Consider the following 15,382-nt stretch of genomic DNA (forward strand, 5'->3'; position numbering starts at 1 on the left):
ACATATCAACATTTAACTCTACAAACATATCAACATTTAACTCTACAAACATATCAACATTTAACTCTACAAACATATCAACATTTAACTCTACAAACATATCAACATTTAACTCTACAAACATATCAACATTTAACTCTACAAACATATCAACATTTAACTCTACAAACATATCAACATTTAACTTTACAAACATATCAACATTTAACTTTACAAACACATCAACATATCAACATTTAACTCTACAAACACATCAACATATCAACATTTAACTCTACAAACATATCAACATATATCTCTAGAAACACATCAACATTTAACTCTACAAACACATCAACATATATCTCTACAAACACATCAACATATCTCTACAAACACATCAACATATATCTCTACAAACACATCAACATATATCTCTACAAACATATCAACATATAACTCTACAAACACATCAACATATAACTCTACAAACACATCAACATATAACTCTCCAAACACATCAACATTTAACTATACAAACACATCAACATTTAACTATACAAACACAGCAACATTTAACTATACAAACACATCAACATTTAACTCTACAAACACATCAACATATATCTCTACAAACACATCAACATTTAACTCTACAAACAGATCAACACATCAACATTTAACTCTACAAACACATCAACATTTAACTCTACAAACACATCAACATTTAACTCTACAAACACATCAACATTTAACTCTACAAACACATCAACATTTAACTCTACAAACACATCAACATATATCTCTACAAACACATCAACATTTAACTCTACAAACAGATCAACACATCAACATTTAACTCTCCAAACACATCAACATTTAACTCTCCAAACACATCAACATTTAACTCTACAAACACAGCAACATTTAACTCTACAAACACATCAACATATCAACATTTAACTGTACAAACACAGCAACATTTAACTGTACAAACACATCAACATTTAACTGTACAAACACAGCAACATTTAACTCTACAAACACATCAACATTTAACTCTACAAACAGATCAACACATCAACATTTAACTCTACAAACAGATCAACACATCAACATTTAACTCTACAAACACATCAACATTTAACTCTACAAACACATCAACATTTAACTCTACAAACACATCAACATTTAACTCTACAAACACATCAACACATCAACATTTAACTCTACAAACACATCAACATATCAACATTTAACTCTACAAACACATCAACATATCAACATTTAACTCTACAAACACATCAACATTTAACTCTTCCTGGTGACCCAATCACCATGGTAACCAGTGACCTGTGTCTATGAAGCAGTATATATATATATATATATATATATATCTATATATATATATATAGATATATAGATATATATATAGATATATAGATATATATATAGATATATATAGATATATATATATCTATATATATATATGAGATATATATGTATATATATATATATATATATATTTAGATATATATATATATATATCTATATATATATATATATATATAGATATCTATATATATATATATGAGATATATATGTATATATCTATATATATATATAGATATCTATATCTATATATATATATGGAGATATATATCTCTCTCTTGCGAAATGTTCTAGTTATAATTCTTATTATATCTGTTATCTTTACACGTTAAGACGTTTCTCTGGTCTGACTGGTTTCCATTTCAGGTTTCAACAGTTTAACTTAAAGTTATTATCAATGGACCTCTCTCTCTCTCTCTCTCTCTCTCTCTCTCTCTCTCTGTGTGTGTCTCTCTATCACAACATTATAAATAACTTCATAATGTTGTTCCTCTTTCGTCTTTTCTCTCCTCCTCTTCCTCCTCTTCCTCCCCAGCTCTGGGGAGGCTGACCTGCTCTTCTGGTAAGTACACGCCTCCTCTTCCTCTTTCTCCCTCTTCCTCCTCTTCTTCCTCCCCCGCTTCCTTATCCTTTGTCTTCTTATTCCTCCTCAATCCTCTTCCTCCTCCTTTTCCTATTTTTCCTCCTCCTCTTCCTCCTCCTCTCCCTCTTCTTCTCCTCCTCCTCTTCCTCCACCTCTTCCTCCTTGTGTGTCATAAGAGGAAAAGTTCATGAAGCTGATGGATGAAAACAAACTGAAGAGTTGTCTGAGCAGAGAGGATCATGGGAACTCTGAGACCCTGAGAAGATGTGATTCATAACCCATCGAGAGGAGGGCTTATAATGTGTGTGTGTGTGTGTGTGTGTGTGTGTGTCTCTCTCTCTGTGTGTGTCTCTCTCTCTGTATGTGTGTGTGTCTCTGTGTGTGTGTGTGTGTGTGTGTGTGTGTGTGTGTGTGTGTGTCTGTGTGTCTCTCTCTCTCTGTATATGTGTGTGTCTCTCTCTGTGTGTGTGTGTGTGTGTGTGTGTGTGTGTGTGTGTGTGTGTGTGTGTCTCTCTCTCTGTATGTGTGTGTGTCTCTGTGTGTGTGTGTGTGTGTGTGTCTCTCTCTGTATGTGTGTCTCTCTCTGTATGTGTGTCTCTCTATGTGTATGTGTCTCTGTGTGTCTCTGTGTGTGTGTCTCTCTTTCTCTCTCTGTGTGTGTCTGTGTGTGTGTGTGTGTGTGTCTCTGTGTTTGTGTGTGTGTGTCTGTGTGTGTGTGTGTGTGTGTCTGTCTGTGTGTGTCTCTCTCTCTATGTGTGTGTGTGTGCGTCTCTCTCTGTGTGTGTGTGTGTGTGTCTGTCTCTGTGCTTGTGTGTCTTTGTGTGTGTGTGTATGTGTCTCTGTATGTGTGTGTGTGTGTGTCTCTGTATGTATGTGTGTGTGTGTGTGTCTGTCTCTGTGCTTGTGTCTGTCTCTGTGCTTGTGTGTGTGTGTGTGTGTTTGTGTGTGTGTGTGTGTCTCTGCAGCTCAGATGACTGTAATGTAAACCCAGACAAGCCGGTTCTGAGGAGGTTTGAGTAAGTAATGCTGCAGCCCCACTGCATGCTGGGAGCTGGAGGGAGGACGGCCGGGCTCTGCTGTGTGTGTGTGTGTGTGTGTGTGTGTGTGTGTGTGTGTGTGTGTGTGTGTGTGTGTGTGTGTGTGTGTGTGTGTGTGTGTGTGTGTGGCTGTGGCTGGTTCCTGCTTGCTGGGTGGAGTCTAATCTCTGGTGTTGGTGTTTGCAGTGAAGAAGAAATTAACTCTAAAAGTTTTCTCATGTTCAGACTCAACATGTTGGTCCGTCCCTCAACAACGTCTGACTTCCTGTCTGTCTGACTTCCTGTCTGTCTGACTTCCTGTCTGTCTGACTTCCTGTCTGTCTGACTTCCTGTCTGACTTCCTGCCTGTCTGACTTCCTGTCTGCCTGACTTCCTGTCTGCCTGACTTCCTGCCTGTCTGACTTCCTGTCTGTCTGACTTCCTGCCTGTCTGACTTCCTGCCTGTCTGACTTCCTGCCTGTCTGACTTCCTGTCTGCCTGACTTCCTGTCTGACTTACTTCCTGCCTGTCTGCCTGACTTCCTGCCTGTCTGACTTCCTGCCTGTCTGACTTCCTGCCTGTCTGACTTCCTGTCTGTCTGACTTCCTGTCTGACTTCCTGCCTGTCTGACTTCCTGTCTGACTTCCTGCCTGTCGGACTTCCTGTCTGACTTCCTGCCTGTCGGACTTCCTGTCTGCCTTCCTGCCTGTCGGACTTCCTGTCTGACTTACTGCCTGTCGGACTTCCTGTCTGCCTGACTTCCTGTCTGACTTCCTGTCTGCCTGACTTCCTGTCTGCCTGACTTCCTGTCTGCCTGACTTCCTGTCTGACTTCCTGTCTGACTGACTTCCTGTCTGCCTGACTTCCTGTCTGTCTGACTTCCTGTCTGACTGACTTCCTGTCTGACTCACAGGAAATAAAGACTTTGTTGGGGACTATTTCTAGCGGTGGATTAATCTACATTTGGTACAGAGCGATGAAGATGATGATGACGAGGGTGATAATGATGGTGATGATGGCGAGGGTGAAGGTGATGATGACGAGTGTGATAATGAAGGTGATGATGACGAGGGTAAAGGTGATGATGACGAGTGTGATGATGAAGGTGATGATGACGAGGGTAAAGGTGATGATGACGAGTGTGATAATGAAGGTGATGATGACGAGGGTGAAGGTGATGATGACGAGGGTGATAATGAATGTGATGATGACGAGGGTAAAGGTGATGATGACGAGTGTGATGATGAAGGTGATGATGACGAGGGTAAAGGTGATGATGACGAGTGTGATAATGAAGGTGATGATGACGAGGGTGAAGGTGATGATGACGAGGGTGATAATGAATGTGATGATGACGAGGGTGAAGGTGATGATGACGAGTGTGATGATGAAGGTGATGATGACGAGGGTAAAGGTGATGATGACGAGTGTGATGATGAAGGTGATGATGACGAGGGTGAAGGTGATGATGACGAGTGTGATAATGAAGGTGATGATGACGAGGGTGAAGGTGATGATGACGAGGGTGATAATGAAGGTGATGATGAAGGAACACTTGTTTCTGGTTTGAGTCTGAACATGAAGACATGATGTTAACAGGAATGCCCCATTAATAAAGTGATGATGATGATGAAGGCTCCGTGTCACCTGGCCCCTCCCCCCCAGAGACACCTTCCTGCGCAGCCTGGCGGCCACCCAGTGGGAGAAGAAGAGGAGGAGTAAACGCCTCAGTCAGTCCAGGCTGTCCTCGTCTGATGACATCATCACCCCGAGCCTGCAGCCGGCAGAGCAGGGCGGCAGCGCCCCGTGTGAGGAGCCCTCCAGACACTCAGACTCCCAGAATGACCCTGGTGAGCCTTCATTACCCACAATCCTCTCTGTCTGTTCAGGAGTCTGACTACAGCTCCACTGAGTGCAATGTATTGAAGAATCCTCTCTGTGGGAGGAAGCACTCTGGTGGAGGTCAGAGGTCACTGCAGTCCTCCTGCTGTTTGAATACTCCAGGAGTACTGTATAAATACTCCAGGAGTATTGTATAAATACTCCAGGAGTACTGTATAAATACTCCAGGAGTACTGTATAAATACTCCAGGAGTACTGTGTATATATACATGTCATATACATGTATATATAACGTGTTGTATACATGTATATATATACATGTCTTATACACGTATATATAACGTGATGTATACATGTGTATATATAACGTAATGTATTCATGTGTATATATAACGTGATGTATACATGTGTATATATAACGTGATGTATACATGTGTATATATAACGTGGTGTATACATGTGTATATATAACGTAATGTATTCATGTGTATATATAACGTGATGTATACATGTGTATATATAACGTGATGTATACATGTGTATATATAACGTGATGTATACATGTGTATATATAACGTGGTGTATACATGTGTATATATAACGTGGTGTATACATGTGTATATATAACGTGGTGTATACATGTGTATATATGTGTTGTATACATGTGTATATAACATGTGTATATATAACGTGATGTATACATGTGTATATATAACGTGATGTGTATATATAACGTGGTGTATATATGTGATGTATACATGTGTATATAACATGTGTATATATAACGTGATGTATACATGTGTATATATGTGATGTATACATGTGTATATAACATGTGTATATATAACGTGATGTATACATGTATATACACGGGTACACGATGACTCAGTGACTTCTCATTCTGAACAAGAGATAAATACTGAAGTCTGAAGTCATGACTATGGCTTTTATAGAAGAAGGTGCTTTTATTCTGAAGGAACATCTCACTTCCTGTCCCCGTGTGCAGCGCCGCGTCAGAGCAAAACTCTGTCTCTGGACAAGAAGTTCCTGTTAGACATGTTGTACTCCAAGACCTCCAGCTCCGCCCCCCTGAGCCCTGCTGCCGCCCACACCAACGAAGAAGAAGATGCCCACTTCCTGCCCGGTGAGAGCAGGCGGCAATACTACTACAGTAGTACTGTCTACGACCAATACTACTACAGTAGTACTGTCTACGACCAATACTACTACAGGAGTACTGTCTACGACCAATACTACTACAGTAGTACTGTCTACGACCAATACTACTACAGTAGTACTGTCTACGACCAATACTACTACAGTAGTACTGTCTACGACCAATACTACTACAGGAGTACTGTCTACGACCAATAATACTACAGTAGTACTGTCTATGTACGTATGTAGATTTCCCGCTGCCATGTACTCAAAACTCCACTATACTTCCAGTACTTGAGTACATGTACTTTACTGCATCACTGCTCCAGTTTCTTCGTTTTGTACGAAGTTGATTGAAACAATATTATTTCAATTAAAGAAATCAATGTGAAACAATATTATTTCAATTAAAGAATGTGTTCAAGTCTTTTTGTCGTTTCAGACGTTGGTTCTGGTAAAGCAGTCAGAGTGAGACCTACTGTGTGTGTCCTCAGGTGGTCGGGTGTTCGAGCGCCTGTCCAGCATCCGGGCGCGCTCAGTAGAGCCCTCCGGCGCCGACGAGACCCGGGCCTCTCGCAGGGCGGAGCTACAGGGGCTGGAAGGCTCCGCCCAGGCGGCGAGGGCCCGCCTCGCCGAGGAGCAACAGGTGAATAACATGTATTATCTCTATAATACAGCAGTGATGCCCCTAGTGGACACCAGGAGAATAACATGTATTATCTCTATAATACAGCAGTGATGCCCCTAGTGGACACCAGGAGAATAACATGTATTATCTCTATAATACAGCAGTGATGCCCCTAGTGGACACCAGGAGAATAGCATGTATTATCTCTATAATACAGCAGTGATGCCCCTAGTGGACACCAGGAGAATAACATGTATTCTCTCCATATTATTATCTTCCTGTGGGCCTCATTGTGTCGCCTGTTCTCCATCAGACCCGTCACCTCCGTCAGCAGAGCAGCGTGGACGCTGAGAGCCACGCCCGCCGTCTGGAGACGACCCCGATGACCTCCGTGGGTCCCGGGGGCCTCTCCGCCGACGCCTGGGACCAGCTGCAACCGAGTGCCGCCGCCCTGCGCATCAAAGACCTGGACTTCTCCGACCTGCTGGACGAGGAGGACATCGACGTCCTGGACATGGACTCCTTGGACTCCTCCTCTTCCTCCTGCTTCTCTGGCGTCCCGCCCCCTCCTCCTCTTCCTCCCCTGAGCCTGGGTGTTCCTCCTCCTCCTCCGCCTCTGGCCCCTCCCCCTCCTCCTCCTCCGCCTCTGGCCCCTCCCCCTCCTCCTCCTCTGGCCCCCCCCCCCCCCCTCGTCCTCGTCCTCGCAGAAGAAGAAGAAGAAGACGGTGAAGTTGTTCTGGCGGGAGCTGAAGGAGGCCGACGGGCCTCGCCGGTGTCGGTTCGGGCGCGGCACGGTGTGGGCGGCGCTGGACGAGGTGTCTGTGGACACGACCCGCCTCGAGCACCTGTTTGAGTCCAAGGCCAAGGAGATGTCCGTCGCCAAGGTAACGTCTGGACGACAAGATGCATTGTGGGAAGCTGCTCAGTCAGCCAATATCTCATCACAGACAAATCGATAAACCTGGGGGTCCCGACCCCACGGGGGGTAATATGGAGATAATACACTATCAACGTTATTAACTGTAATTAACTGTTATTAGCGGTCATTGATGCAGTTTTCTGATGTCTCCGTGCAGAAAGGACCTGAGGCAAAGAGGTCTGTGGTTCTGGTTCTAGACTCCAAGAGGAGCAACGCCATCAACATCGGTATGACTGTCCTGCCGGCCGTCCACGTCATCAAGACCGCCATCCTCAACTTTGACGAGTTTGCCATCAGCAAGGAGGGGATAGAGGTAAAGAGCACTTCCTGTCTGGGGCTGGAGGTAAAGAGCACTTCCTGTCTGGGGCTGGAGGTAAAGAGCACTTCCTGTCTGGGGCTGGAGGTAAAGAGCACTTCCTGTCTGGGGCTGGAGGTAAAGAGCACTTCCTGTCTGGGGCTGGAGGTAAAGAGCACTTCCTGTCTGGGGCTGGAGGTAAAGAGCACTTCCTGTCTGGGGCTAGAGGTAAAGAGCACTTCCTGTAAGGGGCTAGAGGTAAAGAGCACTTCCTGTAAGGGGCTAGAGGTAAAGAGCACTTCCTGTAAGGGGCTAGAGGTAAAGAGCACTTCCTGTAAGGGGCTAGAGATAAAGAGCACTTCCTGTAAAGGGATGGAGCTAAAGAGCACTTCCTGAAAGGGGATGGAGGTAAAGAGCACTTCCTGTAAGGGGATGGAGCTAAAGAGCACTTCCTGAAAGGGGATGGAGGTAAAGAGCACTTCCTGTAAAGGGATGGAGCTAAAGAGCACTTCCTGAAAGGGGATGGAGGTAAAGAGCACTTCCTGTAAGGGGATGGAGCTAAAGAGCACTTCCTGAAAGGGGATGGAGGTAAAGAGCACTTCCTGAAAGGGGATGGAGCTAAAGAGCACTTCCTGAAAGGGGATGGAGGTAAAGAGCACTTCCTGTAAGGGGATGGAGGTAAAGAGCACTTCCTGTAAGGGGCTAGAGGTAAAGAGCACTTCCTGTAAGGGGCTAGAGGTAAAGAGCACTTCCTGTAAGGGGATGGAGCTAAAGAGCACTTCCTGTAAGGGGATGGAGGTAAAGAGCACTTCCTCAGCAGAGGGCTGTGTGATGATGGAGATGATAATAAAGAGGGCCACAGGAATGATCAACTTGTGTATTGAAGTATACCACCAGTCAGGCCTGAACCAGACTCAGCTGACCCCCCTTTTGTCCTGAGCAGAAGATCCTGACCATGACCCCCACAGAGGAGGAGAAGCAGAAGATCCAGGACGCTCAGCTGGCCAGTCCGGACATCCCTCTGGGCACGGCGGAGCAGTTCCTGCTGGGCCTGGCCTCTGTCAGCGCCCTGACCGACCGCCTGCAGCTCTGGGCCTTCAAACTCAACTACGAAGCCCTGGAGAAGGTAAGGCCTCAGAAGACCACGTCCCAGGGAGGGTCCGACCCGGTCTGCTCATTTCATCTGAACACAGAGTTAGAGAGTTCCTGTTAATGCGGCTGCCCCTGAACGTCACGCGACTCTAACGAACAGGTCTCGACCCTCCTGCTGAACTGGGATCAGCTGGTTACTGGGCTGGTTGTGGAGGGACCCTCACCTTAAACAGAGAGACTGATCCTGAGTCTGTTCCTGCAGGAGATCGCTGAGCCTCTGTTTGACCTGAAGCTGGGCATGGAGCAGCTGTCCTGCAACCAGACCTTCAGGAGGATCCTGGCCACGCTGCTCGCCATCGGGAACTTCCTCAACAGCTCCACCGTGAGGCCCGCCATGCCCGTTATACATATATGCACATAAATACACATATATATACTAGGTATACGGATTCTGTCCTTGACATGAAGGACAGCGGATGGTGCTGGTGTCTTCTGTCCTTCTGAAGGTGCAGTTTGTGTATTAATTAAACATGATCTTCATATCTGGTCATCAGGACGTTATCTGGAGCAGACTGCAGATCAGCTGGTCGGTTCAGATAAACCTGTTGCTCCTCTAAACACTGTGTGTGTGTGTGTGTGGTGTGTGTGTGTGTGTGTGTGTGTGTGGTGTGTGTGTGTGTGTGTGTGTAGGCCAAAGGCTTCGAGCTGGGCTACCTGGAGAAGGTGGTGGAGGTGAAGGACACGGTCCACCGTCAGACTCTGCTGCACCACACCTGCAGCCTGCTGCTGGACAATTACCCAGAATCCTCTGACGTGTACTCGGAGGTCCCCGCCATCACGCGCTCCTCCAAGGCACGGTTCAAGTTATCGACCTTTAACCTTTGAGTTGTGACTGGATTCACTGTCTTGTAGTGGACTTCAGGAGTCCAGCTGCTCACCAGGTGAGGGTCTTTGTCTCCAGGTGGACTTTGAGCTGTTGGCAGAGAACCTGGTGCAGCTGGAGAGACGCTGCAAAGCATCATGGGACAACCTGAAGGTGGTGACCAAACACGAGATGAAGGCGCTGCTGAAGAACAAGCTGACGGAGTTCCTGAAGGACTGCACGCAGAGGATCATCATCCTCAAGGTGGTCCACAGGAGGGTCATCAACAGGTGAGACATAGAGACCAGACGTCTCACCTGAGACTCTTTCAAACTGTTTGGACCAGAATGACCGACAGACCCTGGTCCTCCAGGTTCCACTCCTTCCTGCTGTTCCTGGGACAGCCGTCCTCCTCGGTGAGGGACATCCGAGTGACCAGCTTCTGCCGGATCATCAGTGAGTTCTCTCTGGAGTACCGGACCACCAGGGAACGGGTCCTGACCCTGAAACAGAAACGAGCCGCTCACAGGGAGAGGACCAAGACCAGGGGCAAGATGATCACAGAGGTAATGCAGGGGACGCACCAGGGGACGCACCAGGGGACGCACCAGGGGACGCACCAGGGGACGCACCAGGGGACGCACCTGTTACTGACTAAATGTTTAACTTACGGAGTAGACTGGACCTGTTCTGTTTCTATTGTGATGTAAATAGTAATCATTAGTAATCTCTCTTCCTCCTCCTCCTCCTCCCAGACGGAGAGGTTTTCGGGGGCGGTGCCTGATGAGGATGGCTCCTCCCCCCTCTCTGTGGAGGCGGAGCCCGGTCAGGAAGAGGAGCATGAGAACATGAAGAACCTGCTGACCGACAGTCTGACCGTGGACCAGAGAGGCCCGAGGCGCTCCAGAGCAGGCCACAGTAAGTCCACGTTGCTCGACCAGGTCCTGGACCAGAACCAGGTCCAGGTCCAGAACCAGGTCCAGGACCATAACCAGAACCAGGTCCAGGACCAAAACCAGGTCAAGGACCAGAACCAGGTCCAGGTCAAGGACCAGTTCCAGGACATGTCTCACGTCCCATGTCGTCATGTCTCATGTCGTCATGTCTCATGTCGTCATGTCGTCATGTCTCATCTCCTCATGTCTCATGTCTCATGTCGTCATGTCTCATCTCCTCATGTCCTCATCTCCTCATGTCTCATCTCCTCATGTCTCATCTCCTCATGTCCCATGTCCTCATGTTCTCATGTCTCATGTCTCATCTCGTCATGTCTCATGTCTCATGTCGTCATGTCCCATGTCCTCATGTCTCATGTCTCATGTCTCATCTCGTCATGTCTCATCTCCTCATGTCTCATGTCTCATCTCGTCATGTCTCATCTCCTCATGTCTCATGTCTCATCTCGTCATGTCTCATCTCCTCATGTCTCATGTCTCATCTCGTCATGTCTCATCTCCTCATGTCTCATGTCTCATCTCGTCATGTCTCATCTCCTCATGTCTCATGTCTCATCTCGTCATGTCTCATCTCCTCATGTCTCATGTCTCATCTTGTCATGTCTCATCTCCTCATGTCTCATGTCTCATCTCGTCATGTCTCATCTCCTCATGTCTCATGTCTCATCTCGTCATGTCTCATCTCCTCATGTCCTCATGTCTCATGTCTCATCTCCTCATGTCTCATCTCCTCATGTCGTCATGTCTCATCTCCTCATGTCGTCATCTCTCATCTCATGTCCTCATGTCTCATGTCTCATGTCCTCATGTCTCATCTCGTCATGTCTCATCTCGTCATGTCTCATCTCGTCATGTCTCATCTCATGTCCTCATGTCGTCATGTCTGATCTCTCATGTCTCATCTCCTCATGTCTCATGTCTCATGTCTCATCTCCTCATGTCGTCATGTCTCATCTCTCATGTCCTCATCTCTCATGTCCTCATGTCTCATGTCGTCATGTCTCATCTCTCATGTCCTCATCTCTCATGTCCTCATGTCTCATCTCCTCATGTCCTCATCTCCTCATGTCCTCATCTCCTCATGTCTCATCTCCTCATGTCTCATCTCCTCATGTCCCATGTCCTCATGTTCTCATGTCTCATGTCTCATCTCGTCATGTCTCATGTCTCATGTCGTCATGTCCCATGTCCTCATGTCTCATGTCTCATGTCTCATCTCGTCATGTCTCATCTCCTCATGTCTCATGTCTCATCTCGTCATGTCTCATCTCCTCATGTCTCATGTCTCATCTCGTCATGTCTCATCTCCTCATGTCTCATGTCTCATCTCGTCATGTCTCATCTCCTCATGTCTCATGTCTCATCTCGTCATGTCTCATCTCCTCATGTCCTCATGTCTCATGTCTCATCTCCTCATGTCTCATCTCCTCATGTCGTCATGTCTCATCTCCTCATGTCGTCATCTCTCATCTCATGTCCTCATGTCTCATGTCTCATGTCCTCATGTCTCATCTCGTCATGTCTCATCTCGTCATGTCTCATCTCGTCATGTCTCATCTCATGTCCTCATGTCGTCATGTCTGATCTCTCATGTCTCATCTCCTCATGTCTCATGTCTCATGTCTCATCTCCTCATGTCGTCATGTCTCATCTCTCATCTCCTCATGTCTCATCTCCTCATGTCTCATCTCCTCATGTCCCATGTCCTCATGTTCTCATGTCTCATGTCTCATCTCGTCATGTCTCATGTCTCATGTCGTCATGTCCCATGTCCTCATGTCTCATGTCTCATGTCTCATCTCGTCATGTCTCATCTCCTCATGTCTCATGTCTCATCTCGTCATGTCTCATCTCCTCATGTCTCATGTCTCATCTCGTCATGTCTCATCTCCTCATGTCTCATGTCTCATCTCGTCATGTCTCATCTCCTCATGTCTCATGTCTCATCTCGTCATGTCTCATCTCCTCATGTCCTCATGTCTCATGTCTCATCTCCTCATGTCTCATCTCCTCATGTCGTCATGTCTCATCTCCTCATGTCGTCATCTCTCATCTCATGTCCTCATGTCTCATGTCTCATGTCCTCATGTCTCATCTCGTCATGTCTCATCTCGTCATGTCTCATCTCGTCATGTCTCATCTCATGTCCTCATGTCGTCATGTCTGATCTCTCATGTCTCATCTCCTCATGTCTCATGTCTCATGTCTCATCTCCTCATGTCGTCATGTCTCATCTCTCATGTCCTCATCTCTCATGTCCTCATGTCTCATCTCTCATGTCCTCATCTCTCATGTCCTCATCTCTCATGTCCTCATGTCTCATGTCCTCATGTCTCATCTCTCATGTCCTCATCCCTCATGTCCTCATGTCTCATGTCCTCATGTCCTCATGTCTCATGTCCTCATGTCCTCATCTCTCATGTCTCATCTCTCATCTCCTCATCTCTCATGTCCTCATCTCTCATGTCCTCATGTCTCATGTCCTCATGTCTCATCTCTCATGTCCTCATCTCTCATGTCCTCATCTCTCATGTCCTCATGTCCTCATCTCTCATGTCCTCATCTCTCATGTCTTCATGTCTCATTTCTTCATGTCTCATCTCAGGACCTTCCAGAGAAAGGGTTCCCAATTGGAGGTTCTGGACCAAACTGAACCCTGTGTTCACAAGACATACAACTGGACTGTTGGTCTGCTTCTGGTTCTGATTCTGGCTCTGGTTCTGATTCTGGCTCTGATTCTGGCTCTGGTTCTGATTCTGGTTCTGGCCCTCAGGTCTCGGCAGGTTTAGTCCGTCTCAGATGTTCGGAGCCAGAGAAGACGGGTCCGCTTCCCAGGACGACGCCACGGACGAGATCATGGACCGCCTGGTGAAGTCCGTCACCCAGAACCCCACGGACCACCCGCCCAGCCCCAAGACCCGCAAGCGGTCCCGCCTGAACCGCAAGTCAAGTGAGTACCTGATGTGGTTCTGATAGTAGCCGGTCCAATGTGGTTCTGATTGAGGATTTGATCCTCTGCTGGTTCAGAATCTGAAGGTTCCTGAACCTTAAAGAAAGTCCACTAGACAAGAGCGGTCCAGAACCAGCAGAAGTCTCTGGAGCCCCCCAGCAGGTCCAGTCTGGTCCAGAACCAGCAGGAGTCTGGAGCCCCCAGCAGGCCCAGTCTGGTCCACTACCAGCATTAGTCTCTGGAGCCCCCCCACCCCCAGCAGGTCCAGTCTGGTCCACTACCAGCATTAGTCTCTGGAGCCCCCCCCCCCCCCCCCCCCAGCAGGTCCAGTCTGGTCCACTACCAGCATTAGTCTCTGGAGCCCCCCCCCCCACCCCCAGCAGGTCCAGTCTGGTCCACTACCAGCATTAGTCTCTGGAGCCCCCCCCCCCCCCCCCAGCAGGTCCAGTCTGGTCCACTACCAGCATTAGTCTCTGGAGCCCCCCCCCCCACCCCCAGCAGGTCCAGTCTGGTCCACTACCAGCATTAGTCTCTGGAGCCCCCCCCCCCCCCCCCCCAGCAGGTCCAGTCTGGTCCAGACTCTTGAGTTCAGGATCAACAGCAGCTCTGTGGTCACAACAGACCCGTATCTCCAATCTGTGTTTTCACTGCTCAGTGATCCTGATACTCATCAGTCTGAACCAGACCTGGTCCACAGAGACTAGAGAGACCAGAGAGACTCTACCCACTAACCCTCTGATGTATACATATGTATAGATGTGTATAAATATGTATAATGATGTATAACTATGTATTTGTGTGTTTCAGTGAGGAGGACCCTGAAGAGTGGGCTCAGTCTGGACGTGGTTCAGGCTTTAGGACTCAACAGCAAGACAGCAGACCAGGTCTGATCAGGTCTGATCTGGGATCAGGAACAACAATAACATCAACGACATCATCATCATCAACAACATCAACAAGCTTTAAGAAAAGTTCTAATTAACCAACGACAATCAGTCCAGTCTACACACACACACACACACACACACACACACACACACACACACACACACACACACTCACATAATGTGTTATTATCTTGTCTGTTCAGAAGTTATCTCTGTAGCGTCAAGTTATTTTCTGCACTTTGAGGTTTTTATGCTTATTTCAGTTTGTGACTGACTTCAGGTCATTTAGTTTAATGACTGACTTCAGGTCATTTAGTTTAATGACTGACTTCAGGTCAGTTTGTGTGTTAAGTTAAAGATGAACATTTTACAGAAAGAAAAGATGAAATGTTTTAATTAAATTGGTATAAATAATAAAGGTTTTTTAAAAGAAGGATGTTTTGTTTTTATTGATCTTTACTGTCCAAATGTCCAAGAACATCATAAACACATGAAGTTATTCACCACCAACAACAACAACAGTGTATCGCTGATACAAAATGAACAAAACGAGAACTAAAGACATGAAACTATGAAATATATATCATGATATTAAATAAAACACTTTCTTTTTTCTGATGGATTTTAATTTATTTGATTAAAATATTGTGTTGTGTTTAATATAAGTTATAAGTTGTGTTTTGTTTGAAAAAGATGCTCATCAATACTCATCAATACTAGTATGATCACGTGGTTCCTACCGCTGGTATTATTATACAGTACTATATATACTACTGTATAATAAAACTTCTAGTATTATTATACAGTAGTATATATACTAATA

At 46.3% G+C, this 15,382-nt stretch overlaps 1 protein-coding gene across 1 annotated transcript in view; it reads left to right on the plus strand.

Moving 5' to 3' along the window:
• The window catches only part of fhod1 (formin homology 2 domain containing 1), a gene marked incomplete at its 5' end in the record, with an annotated part of 42,483 nt that extends 27,522 nt beyond the window's left edge, over positions 1–14,961 (plus strand). The window contains 15 exon segments of the mRNA XM_079230461.1: positions 2,780–2,970; positions 4,636–4,820; positions 5,819–5,956; positions 6,465–6,616; positions 6,912–7,279; positions 7,281–7,482; positions 7,675–7,830; positions 8,756–8,938; positions 9,167–9,286; positions 9,595–9,756; positions 9,866–10,056; positions 10,140–10,332; positions 10,522–10,684; positions 13,496–13,672; positions 14,480–14,961. Of these exon segments, the coding sequence (XP_079086587.1) occupies positions 2,780–2,970; positions 4,636–4,820; positions 5,819–5,956; positions 6,465–6,616; positions 6,912–7,279; positions 7,281–7,482; positions 7,675–7,830; positions 8,756–8,938; positions 9,167–9,286; positions 9,595–9,756; positions 9,866–10,056; positions 10,140–10,332; positions 10,522–10,684; positions 13,496–13,672; positions 14,480–14,562 (2,664 nt within the window). The 3' untranslated portion in view covers positions 14,563–14,961.
• Between the last annotated feature and the right edge of the window lie 421 nt (positions 14,962–15,382).

The sequence above is a fragment of the Taurulus bubalis genome (genome assembly GCF_910589615.1).
Source record: "Taurulus bubalis genome assembly, chromosome: 15".
In the NCBI taxonomy this organism is placed as follows: domain Eukaryota; kingdom Metazoa; phylum Chordata; class Actinopteri; order Perciformes; family Cottidae; genus Taurulus; species Taurulus bubalis.